The sequence below is a fragment of the Eurypyga helias genome, unplaced genomic scaffold (assembly GCF_000690775.1).
Source record: "Eurypyga helias isolate BGI_N326 unplaced genomic scaffold, ASM69077v1 scaffold9208, whole genome shotgun sequence".
NCBI lineage: Eukaryota > Metazoa > Chordata > Aves > Eurypygiformes > Eurypygidae > Eurypyga > Eurypyga helias.
The window spans coordinates 122,045-134,156 of NW_010267533.1; the positions used below are offsets into that span (position 1 = coordinate 122,045).

The window sequence follows — 12,112 nt, forward strand, 5'->3', positions numbered from 1 at the left end:
TACTACTTTTTTAATGCACTTTACAGTGGGATGTGGAAAAAAAAACCCAACATGCTGTTTCCCCCTATTTTTCTTCTATGTTAACCCAGGGTGAGCATATAATAGACAATTCATTGTGTTCTCTACCTTGGAGGCTTCAGATTTTGCTTGTGGCTTGAGCATCCAAGAATGAACTGGAAGGGAGGATACAGATATCTCATATACTGATAAAGATATATTATTTTTACATCCAGAACTGACATGATAGATGCCTCTTTTAAAGAATGGGCATTTGATACAAAATCCTCTGGTATCTGCAGCCTGTTGGCATTTGTACAAACCAGGGCAGAGGCAGGGTGCAGTCAGGTCAGAGGTGTCAATTCAGATGATGCCGGTTTGATGGATCAGAAAGGGGTAGCTGCAGAAAGCGTCCAAAGAACGGAAGCATAGAACATCCCATTCCTGGGGTGGGAAAAGGCTGTGCATTACTTGCTCTCATATGTTTTGACACATAACTTTCAAGCTCTGTGTGTGAAGAAGTGGTTATCAAGAATAATACGTAGCATCCGCATTAGCTGTTAAGGCTTCTAAACACAAAGTCAGTGGGCAAGTGTAGCTGTGTATCTAATGCAGATAAGATAATGCTGGTTTAAAACAGACAGCGCGTATCTCCTGTTCCAGCAGAGCTGCTCTCACTCAGATAAAATCTGAAGGCTTAGGAAATGAAATGAGGATATTTGCTGAACTAACTTCTGCATAGTCTCCAATCCATCACACAAAATTTGTTGTGGAAGACAAATCCAAGTAGCTTACAGATGAACTGCTTGATTAGGGATGTAGGTTCACCATCCTGTAGGAATCCTGACACCCATAATCCTGCACAAGGGCAGTCATGTTTAAATCAAAGAAATAAGAATTCTGTTATCCTCAGATCTGAATGGCAGTTGGTCACATACGTACATTCCTGTTTCATGTGGTCCATTCCTGGAGGTATCAGTGGACACTGGTGATCATGGACAAAAGATTGGCAGTGTAGACAAATCTGTCATAACCAGCATGCTCTGTACATGATTAATCTGTAAAATGGCACATGTTGCATCAATGTTTATATTTGATCCATTGAGACAGCTAGTTAGTTCAGCATATGGGAAGCATTATGGTTTTGTGAGCCTACAATGTCATTTCTTACATGGGGTGGGTGTATATAACAAAAATAATTGTGTTTATGTAGCAAAACATACTCATGCAGGCTGTATCTATTGAGCTCTTGCACAGCCATTGAAAATACAAATAAAAATATCATTAAAAAACATCCAAGCAATACAGAAAGTAGTTCACACAGAAGAATCCAAATGATGTGTATTCAGAAGAGAAGAGGAGTTTTCCTATGCTGGAGCCAGCAATGACTGAAGCTGGAAATACCACCCAACAAGCAGTATTTTCAGATGTTTAATTATAAAAACAAGAAGAAGGGGAGGGAGAGAAGAACGGGTGGACTGAGATATCAGCTCAGAGAGAATGAATTTCAGGCCTTTGGCTCAGCAAACGTGCAGTTACCTGCCAATTTAAAGGTCAGTGGTGGGTTCCAAAACATGGTGTCAGAGTAAGAAACTGCCTGGGCTGAAGATCATTAAGGAACCTGTGGATATAGCTGTGATGTCCATGCTGAGGACTTGAAGCCCCATAAGACTGTCTTTAAGTTTCTTACCAGCACTCCCATGTTTTCATATGGGCAAGGGACTGGCTTTGGTTAAAACCCGCTTCCTCTTTGTCCAATTGATGCTGTTAATAGCAGTACTGCAGCACTGCAGGCTTTCAACAGCTAGTACAGGCAGGAGGTGGAACTCCTGGGTGGTGTCAACATCCGTCCCTTTGCCAAAGTTACGGCACTGTGTCACTGTCCAAGTCCATGTTGGATGGTACAGGGAAGCGCCAAGAGTCCAAGAACAGGGCTGACAGCGGTGAATGCTCCCGCAGACCGCTGATGACTACATCTGAACAACAGATGGTGGTTACACCAGGCTGGCTTTTGGCTTTTTATTCTTCCTTCTAACACAGACAAGCTCCAAGTGCCCTGCTTACTCCTTAATGGATCATCTTGGTAAGAATACAAAACTGCTTCCCTTCTCACCGGTCCATTCGAGACTGATGGAACTGAAAGTATCCGGCTGTTGCTGGATGGACTGGTCCATGGGCTCAATCTGCTCAGCTGCAGGTTAACTCTTGGGTCAGAAAATACATGGCATGTTATTTACAAGGTCTGTCTTTCCTCAGAATGTAAAGCTTCCCCTTTCTGCCTTTCTGCTTCTTAATTAAAAAAAAAATATGACCTTACCTTGGTCAGTATGCTGGACTGTGCAGAAAACGGCACAAAACAAGATAGAGATGGTAAAGTGTAATTAACTCCCTTGAACTGTTGCGGTTTTAGAGGATTGTTTGTGCACCATGAGAACTTGGCTTCTGAGCACTAAAACTTGGAATTTTCCCTTTACAAACAGTTAACTAACCCTCAGTTTTTTGAAAGCGTTCTGTAGGTTGAGGACCGCTCTATCTATTGTAATGATTGACCGTATAATACATACAATATACAGCATCATGTCAGTGAGAAGCTGATGATGTACAGACTTCATAGATCTTTCCCCTGGTCTGGTGGGGTCGTGCTTAAGCCTCTGGCCCCCCAGAAGGAACCTTTTTAGTCCAATGCCCCTGCCATGAGCAGGGACATCTTCAACTAGATCAGGTTACTCTGAGCCTTGTCCAACCTGGCCTTGAATGTTTCCAGGGATGGAGTATCTACCAATTATCTGGAAGACCTGTTCCAGTGTCTCATCACCCTCATCATAAAAAATTTTGTCCTTATGCCTAGTCTAAATCTGCTCTCTTTCAGTTTAGAGCCCTTACCCCTTGTCCTATCACAACAGGCCTTACGGAAGGCCTTGCTTGTTTTAGGAGTGGCAGTTATTTTCAGTGTGGGCGGGATCTGAGTAGCCAAGTTGGTCACTGTAATGTTTCTAAATGACTTTGCAGCTTTTGGAATCCATTGTCAACTCTTTACAAAAGCTGTTTCATTATGTGCTATTATTAAATATACTTTTACATTGGAAATGATTGGAAGGCTTGGGGAGGGGGAAATGGACCCTTAATGTTTATGTAGACAAGAGTAAAGTGCTTCCAAGGTATTTTTCCCCCATAAAGTAGCAAGAACGCACCAATTTTCATCTTGAAGCCAAGAAACAACGCTGTTTTATTCTCTTAAAGATTTTTCTTTGTAAAAAGCTATTTTCTGGCCTAAATCCAATTGGGACTTTAATGCTCAAGCCCTGGATTGAAAGCAAAGTCTGCCCTGTGGATGGGAGGGATGGTGCTATTGAAGGGAAGGGATCAAGGGCCATTCCCAGTTCCTCCACTCACAGGGAATTAGGGTGAGGATGAAAGGTAAGAAAACAGCAAAGTTTTTGGTGGGTGTAGTTGTGGAATCAGTGGGTGCTCTTCCCATGCCTTCAGAGAGGGTCCCTCAACTCAGAGTGTGTTAGTGACCTGGTAAATGTGGAAGTAAATGGCTTCTCCTGAACCCCACTGTCAGAAGAAGGGGGACTGATTCTTTCAGAGGCTTTACTGGCTTGCGCTGGTTTACATTATCTGGGAAACTACACATAAATGCAAAGCATGTGATTGGTAACTCCCCATTCTTTGCCTGCCTCTGTTATAGTCCTACAGACTCCTCATGTAGCACTGGGAATAAGTGTGGTTCAACACTCATTATATTCCCTTTATTCATTTGTGTGCTCACATAGTGCTAATAACAATGCAGAACAATAAAAGATAGTACTAGAGTCTTAAATTAAATGCAGCTTTTCCAGTATCTCAGCAGGGTGGCAGGCAGACATATATTTCCAGCTGCCTTTCAGCAACCCCATTAATAAATCATAGTTATTTTCCTGGAAGGAGAGCTGCTGGGACATCCTTCTGTTTTGGGGGCAGAATCACATTCAATATCCCAAAACTATTTGTTGGACATGGGTGTGAAGTTTAGACTTGAGAATTGCAACTGCCAGAAACTCCATGGTCTTCTGCCTACCTTCCTTTAACTCCCACTTACGCAGGTTTTTTCCTGTAGTTCTTGTCCACTAATTTACATGCTGTTCTAATTAATGAGCAGCATTTCCCTTGTATGTGTTTAGGATGATATCCTCTCTCAGCGTGTGTCTCTCTAACGATTTACCCGGACAACCACTGCATCAGACCATGTCTGAATGCTGGCGGTCTTTGATCCCTGTCACACATCTGGGCTTAGGCAGTGGCCAGTGTCTTCTGGAACAAGGGGAGTGTTTGAGTTCAGGTCCAAATTACATTGCTTACATGCAGACAGTCTCAGATAAACAGCACAAGTACTCTTAATATTTCCCTGCTTATCCTATTTTTCAAGATGTTTGTTGTTTTGATTGTTCCCTAAGATATCTCTCCAACTTTCCTCTGGCTTTATTATAAGAAGGCCAGGAAGGGAAAGACCCAACAGCCTTATTCAAATAAGTATTATTAGTGACAGTCCTGCTAACTTGTTTGCCAAGAAACTGTTTATCTACAGAGAATAAATCTTCAACTTATTTTTAATAGTAGAATCTCTGCTAATAACTTGCATAATGACAGCTCTTATTTCAGTAGAAATTTATGTTTTAAGAGTGAATTGCTGATTGTTCTGAGGGTCTTCCATGGACAGAAAACAATTTACAAAGACTAATGACAGTAAGATGTGCAGTGATCACCATCGCAACCTGGCAATGGTTTGTGAATGAGGAAGATCACCATGGCAATGTATAGCTACAGAGGGAGTACTGTGACTGTTCTAGTAATACCTGTCTGTGGAAAGCTGCAGATTTTTATTGGAAAAAGTTCAGTAGGTACAGAAAATTATGAAAATACCATTTAAACTGATGATTTAGGTCATTGTTTGTGGGTTTTTTTGTTGTTTTGTTTTGGGTTTTTTTCCACAATTGAATGTCTAAGCTTAATACAGTGCAAGCATCTGGAAAATTTCATAATTGTGTAAGCAGTCTTATGGTGCAGAATGGCCAGATATGAACCCGACCTGCCTTTGCTGAAGTCCTTTTGCATTGCAGGTATCTTGAGCCATTTGATTAATGAGGTCTTTTTTCAGGTATGCAAAAGCGTAATCAGAACTGAATGTTACGTTCCCTGTTACGATCCCAGTCCGAAGCAGAGCTCATTCAGTCAGTTACATGGAACTTGTAACAGCACTCTTGAATTTTTGTGTGATGAAGGGCCAAGTAACCAGGATTCTGGTTACCTGGGTTAATTTTCATTTAAGGAAGTCACATTTTTCTCTTCTCCACACTAAGAATCACAGTATTGGTCTACTTCTCTGGGATGTCTTTGAGGTCCTCAGATGGATGTTGTTGTACAAACACAAAACATTGGTTTAACCTGTTATGTATAAAGGAAGCTAGAGTGGGTTAGTATGAAATCTATGATGATATCTGGAATAACTAGTGTTTGTGAAACTGTCTTCAGTTAAATCTTCTGAATCAAAGTTCCTGCTCTTAATTATAGAGAAGGGGGTTGCTGAATAACCAACTCAATGCCATTCCACATGAGTGCTCCCCCGATTCACAGTGTTCTCTTCCCATTCAGGTTTTCAGTCAGATGTCTATCTTAGCATTGACCTCAATGTTTAGAGATACTTTAACCTTGCAAACAAAATAATGGGGACCTCTGGTTGTTGTCATTAGAAAATTGGCTGCGATGGAATCATTGGCTCAGCTGCCAAAGAGGATCGCTGTGGAATCTGCAGTGGTGATGGCAAAACCTGTAAAGTGGTGAAAGGCGACTTCAACCACACCAAGGGCATGGGTGAGTAATCCTCAGCAGCATTTTAGTGGAGTGGAGGTTCTCTAACTGCTTGAGGAGTGTTAAGGAGTGGTAGTAATAGCTCTTCTTCTTGGATGCCAGTGGACACATCTGCTCTAGTAAACACATAAGAAACACAAACCCCGATTCAATTCCAATGTGATATGCGGTCTGTTTCTTCTTCCCTTGCCCAAATACCAGCCATTGCCTCTGTCTGAAATTCAGAATGAAGTTGTGTGCTACCAGTGCTGTTGATTTTAAAGAAGAGCCAAATCCGGTGAGAGGGGAGTCTGATATCAGCACCATCTTTGGGCTCTGTGAGAGCTCAGAATGATGCATGTTGCAGATGATTCATGTTATAATCAGGATATCTCAACTAAATGAAAGAGCACTCCCCTCTGAATATTTTTACTGATTCCCTGCCAGCAATAGTATCTATTATAGAATACAAGAGCTTCTGGTCAGAGTTAAGACTTTCCCCTCTCTTGTTAAACATCGATGTATACACAGCTTGGTGTTTGAACTAGTCTTTGTTCCAGAGTTGCTGTATTGAGCTTCTGAGAAACCTGCTCCCACATATCCTAATCAGGCAAAGGGAGGCAAAGCCAGATTCAGGACTTGTAAGCTGCTCCAAGAGGAAGGAATCGTCCAAAAAGATTGTTTCACACTCAGTGAATACAGAATTACTATTTCTGTATGGAGAACTACATTCAACACGTGGTACTCTGGGACTGAGTGCAGCATGGTTCCTTTTAAGCACGCACTTCAGTTCTTTTCAGTTACAAAAGCAGCACCAGTACTTAGCAGCTTCCTTTAATCAGGGACTCAGCACTCAAGTCTGATTTTGTTCATTGACCTCTTCCTCTGCACCCTCCTTCTCCTTATCTGTGGAGCCGGCTGTGCTATGGCACCTCCTCTGAGATGCAGGTAGGATTTCCCTCCTGCACCGCATCTTTCTGGAGGACATTCGTGCTGTTACATTCCTAGGCCAAAGCTGTTGAATGATTTCCTGCATTATTGCCTTGGACTCTTTTGTCGCAGTTATTTTTCACCTACTTGTGTCAAGGCATTTGCATTTGATGCAAACGGTGGGAAAAGTTTCTTATTTCCATTAAAAAAACCCCTATTCTCCATTTCTGTAGCGGATTTTATAGCTGTTCATGAACTTCTTAATTGCTCCTGAAGAGCAACTATCTTTTATCTCTTCCAATGAGACTACAAAACATCTTGTGCAGATAAGTAAGAAATTTCTGGGTCACTGCCAGGGGATTGCACCCGTTTCCAACTAGACAGGCTGCTTGAGGGTGGTAACTTTACAAGGCTGTATGAACAGAACAGTTTCAGCCTTAACCGGCTGTTTGGCTGCCAGGAGACTACAGGAGGCTTTCACCCCCAGCGCCCGGGAACCTAATAAGAAGGGATGGCTGAGTGAATCATAGTCAGTGTTCGAGCATTTATTGATCCTTTTTCTTTGCCAGTCATCTCAGTAGCGCAAACCTGTCAAATGTTGCTTTGTCAATGCAATGTTTCCACCTTTACCCATCTCACCTAATCTAGAATTGTTTTTACATTTAGCTGAGAAATTACTATGAGATTATGTTTTGATTTATTAATTTTAAAGGGATTGAATTTTATGTGGAAATAGTTACAAAAAGTAACATCCATGATATGCCAATCTTCTTCTAGGTTGCAAAGCGTCTGTGCTTTTTATTTTTTTTAATTATGCTCTTTTAATGAGCAGCCTGGCCTACTAAAATACAGAGTATTTAGAGTCTTTTAATTGTTCACTGTTCACGTTTTCCTGCTTTTACGTTAGACACTGAAAACACATTTCTTGGTTTCACTGCTGATTCCCAGCCCGGATTCTGCAAACATTTTGTGTGCTGTGAGTTACTCCCATCAATTTCTGTTCATATACTGCTGTTTTGCAGAATCAGCTCCTCAGGTTAACCTACTGAATCTCATGCAGTAGGCAAAGCTCCAGGGCTGGGTCTGAGGTATCACAAGTGAACATGAGGTTACTCAAGAAAAAAAAATCGGCTTGTTTTCTTCAAATTGATATTTAAGCAAATACCTACAAGAATCTGACAAAAGCTGGGGTGAAAGAGAATACACAAGATAACTACGGTACCACGTTCAGGGTTTGGATATGTAAATGATTGAACAGTGGCAAATCCTCACAAACTTGCTGCGATCCAAGTCAAGGTCAACACACTGAGCCGAGTATGTGGATTTATTATTTCAGAAGAGAATAGACTTCGAATATCAAGACACTGATTGTTTCGGAGTGGTATCTGGTTTGGGAATTGCAGCTGCAACCATTGGGCCAGATCCTCAGCTGCTCTTCATATGGGACTCCGTTGGCTGCAGGATTGGTCCCTATATGTCCTGTGATTGCAAATTATGTTGTTAAACCCTATTAACTGAACTAAATCCGTGCCAACTCCTTTCTGTTTCTCAGTAACCAATAGTCATTGTAAGAAGGTTTCCACATGTGTGATGGCAAAGGCAAAGACTGTTCCCAAGTGTTTCTCGTGTAAGATACTTGAATGCTGTTTGCAGTGTCAGTGGGTGTTGGTGACATCCTTTGGTGTTGGTTCTTTGTCTACTTTTGGTTGGATTAGAAGGGGAGATTGGTATCACAAGCCATGGATAAACTTCAGCTCCTTTTACTGTTTAACTTGGTTTGTTAAAGGTATCAGATAGGGATATTTTCCTTTCAGAAAACCTGTCTGCATGAAAGAAGGCCAAATTTTCATTAATCAAGTAAAAAGAATCAGGCCTATGTCATTTTTTTTCTCAACCTTAATGTCACAAATGAGGTTCTACCAGACTGGTGGATGATGATGGTGGAACATTCCAAGTTCCTCATTAGAGTTCCAGGAGTTCTTGCCACCTGTGATCCAGCTCTAAACCCATTCCATTTATCTTTTGGGGAGGAGGTCCAAAGCCTCTATTTGTGACATTAAACGTCACGTACACTTGTGTGCAGCTGGCTGTCTTCAGTAGGCCACCTGAATGCACTGTTTAGACTGAGGTTTGCTTTTGGCTGGCAGCGTGCCCTGTACCTATTTCTAGAAACTAATTTTTTAAAAACAAACACAGACTTGATCTGAGGCCCATCTCTGTCTCCTTGCCACTGTACAGGGGGCCTAGAAATAACGGACAGCTCTTTGGCTCATAGCTGTTGGGTAGCTGATTTATCACTGAATTCTACTGTCCAGACTCCAAGGCTGTGCCTGTACAGCTCAGAGACCTGAGAATGAGATCTGCGTCTGTCTCTCTTGATTTTTGAGTCATATCAAGATTTTTATTGCTGCCCTTTGCTTGTGATCCAAAAGAAGGACCGCAGATATTTGGATTTTTTAATGGCGGAATATAACAAGGTGAGATACGCCAGTTGTTGTAACTGTAATTTTGGGAAGGGGGTATCTTTGCCAGCAGTTTTTAAGATGCTGAAAAGCAAGCTTTTTACTGTGTATGTTACTTGTCCAGCACGTATTTAAAAGAAAGGATATTTGAACAGTAGTGCTGTAGTGCTGACTAGGAGCATCTTTAGCCCACACGAGAAACTCTTATTTTTGTCGATAGGGTCTAGATCTACATTATGAGAAAATAAAACCCTACGACTAACTCTGGGATGTCTTATAAGGGTTTAAGCAGAACATGCAAGTTAGAAATCCCAGCAATAGTAGGAGGCTTTGAAATCTATCCATGGCTCTCCAGTGAAATTATTTTCTTCCAAATCACCTATCCCATGGCTGGAAGCGGACAAGTGCCGATGGAGGAATTACTCTTAAGTTAATAGCAAGTGAGAATCATCACAGCTATTCAGAAAATGGAGATGTAATTACCACTGGACATATTTCCACTCCACTGCAACAACTAGCACACGGCAGAAGGTGCAAGGTGGGAAGGGTCATGGAAACTGAGATGCCTGGCTTGTACTTAGCTCTAAAATATTAAGGAAGCTATGCTGGCCATGACCAGCAGGTGGGCCGGGCAGTCCAATTTCCTTGGCTTCTACCCTGAGATCTCTGTTCAAAGCTCTTTTGGGAAGTTTGATAATGGGATGAGCACTGTTGACTTTCTCACATCTGATTGTCATGTGTGTACAGGACTAAGATATGAAGGCACAGTGCCCAGAGATCAGTACTTTCAGCCATGGGATAATTTTTTCCTTTACCTTGGGGTCCATCTTCCATTGCAGTGTGAACCAGGAAAACAGTTTTGTAGTAGATCAGTGACATTCTGAAGTTCACACTAAACTTTCTGTTCTTTCTGGGAATAGTAACAATGGCTAACAATGGATTTTCCTTTGTGAGCTGCTTTTCTCTTGCAAATCTCTCCAGCATTTAAATGAAGATACAGTAGCCACTGTTCACATATTAATCTCATTGATGACAAAGCCACCTCTTTGTTCTGGTGTCTCTCCTAATACGAGTTACACCATATAATTTGTATCTAGGATTTGCTTCAATCACGGTCTTACATTCCTGAGACACTGATGTAATGCAGATTATCCAGAAAGATTGGTGCGTGCCAAAGTAACTGTTCCCAAGGTGGAGTATACTACATGCAGCACTATAAATTATCAAATAATGAAGTTCTCCTGTTGTACTTTCAAGGCTTCATCTTAACAGGCTGATTTATGGGTGAAATTAGTAGGAATACTGCCTGATAGTTGCCAAATCTCATCAGTCTTTAACCAGTTCCTCATTTAAAACAGAACTTTAAGCCCAACCTTGCAAACCCCTGCATTGCAGACAATTATCCTAAAACCTAACAGATCTTTGAGAGTCCTTGACTCGGGGCCAACTCGGAGACTTTTTTTCAGTCTTATTCGCTGACACTTGATAATCTTTCTGGCAATCTGCAGTTACAGTTTAGTTAATAAAACGTGCCTGGAAAACAATGGAAGTGTTTTCAGGTGCAGCTATCTCAATGATCAGGAATATTCTGTGACCAGAAGCCTCACATTAGCGCTAAGGGCTGGACTGGAGTGGTGGTAGCAATCTGAGTTTGTACCTGTGGCAAATTTGCATGGATGTTATAGTCTGTCTGCAATAGGATTTGACCACTAACTCGCACAATATTGCTGGAAACAATGAATGAGAGTGTGACAACACTCCCAGTGGGACATGCCCAAGAATTCTGCTTCATCTCTGACAGGAGAAGTCAATCCATGCAACTGCAGAGTGGTTCACAGTTCACTATTTGAAAAGTGAAAGTCAGCACTCAGGTTTGTGCCACATGACCTCAGTGAGTTAGCACAGTGTGTTTCTTCATATTCAGGAGCCGTGAATACAACCCCCAAAAGCCCTCAATCAGGATTAGAAATTACATGAGGAGAAAAATCTGGTATAAAACCAAACTAAATAGTCTCCAGAACTAATACGCTATTAATAGCTTACACTCCACTATTTACCATTGTAAAAAGTAACATAAAAGTCAACTTTTCCACGTGGTGTTTCACTCATGGCAGAGTGATGAAATGAGAGTGTATTTATGGCACTAGCTGAACCTCAAGCACGGCTCCACAGCTTGCTCACCTCTAAAACAGTGTGACACATGCCTGGCTGCTGCTGGGTTAGGGGATGGATCCAAAGTTCACTGGAGTTAGTGCCTGGCTTTCCCCTAAATTCAGTGTAGCTTTGTATCCCACCCCTGCACGAATTAGCTTTGGGCATTTGTATCTGGCATGTGATTTCAAAAATAAATATGTAAATAGGCCCTCAGTACGTACATTAAATTACCTGAAACTTGGGCATGTTGCAAACTGGCTTCCTAACAGGGGTGTTCAGGTGTGTCTCAGGGCCTGTTTCCCCCTGACAGACTGTTGTTAATCCCACCTTTGCTGAGTGCTCGTGTCTGGTGGTAATTGTCGGCCGGGTTTATGCGCAGATGCATGGGGTGCAGTGAGGGTGTTTGAGTTCTGGAACGCTCTGTTTTGACTGTAATTTGGTGTCTCACCTGATGAAAAAACAACTCCTGGCAATGTCTAGAATAAAATCCAGCATCTGTTTGCTTTGATTTTATAACAGATTTCAGTATTGCCTTAAAAAAATTGGCCCTGGAAGTAATTCTTTTCCTCAGTGAAACCCCCTCTGTAATAGCGGGAGAGCCACTGCTCTGGCTCTGCTGCCTCTCTTTCTGCTGCTCCTGCAAGAGGTGACTGTTTCTGGGATATCCTGAGTAAGCGATCGCTAAGGAGGAACAAGTGTAGAAAGAACTGAGCTGGAAACTATCATTCAGATAGACTGATCAG

General features: G+C 41.8%; 1 protein-coding gene across 1 annotated transcript in view; it reads left to right on the plus strand.

Annotated features, from left to right (window-relative positions):
- The window catches only part of ADAMTS17 (ADAM metallopeptidase with thrombospondin type 1 motif, 17), a 175,757-nt gene that overhangs the window by 112,988 nt on the left and 50,657 nt on the right, over nt 1-12,112 (plus strand). Inside the window, exons 13-14 of the mRNA XM_010157450.1 lie at nt 5,727-5,847; nt 8,306-8,380. Coding sequence (XP_010155752.1) covers nt 5,727-5,847; nt 8,306-8,380 — 196 coding nt within the window. The remainder of the gene's footprint in view (nt 1-5,726; nt 5,848-8,305; nt 8,381-12,112) is intronic.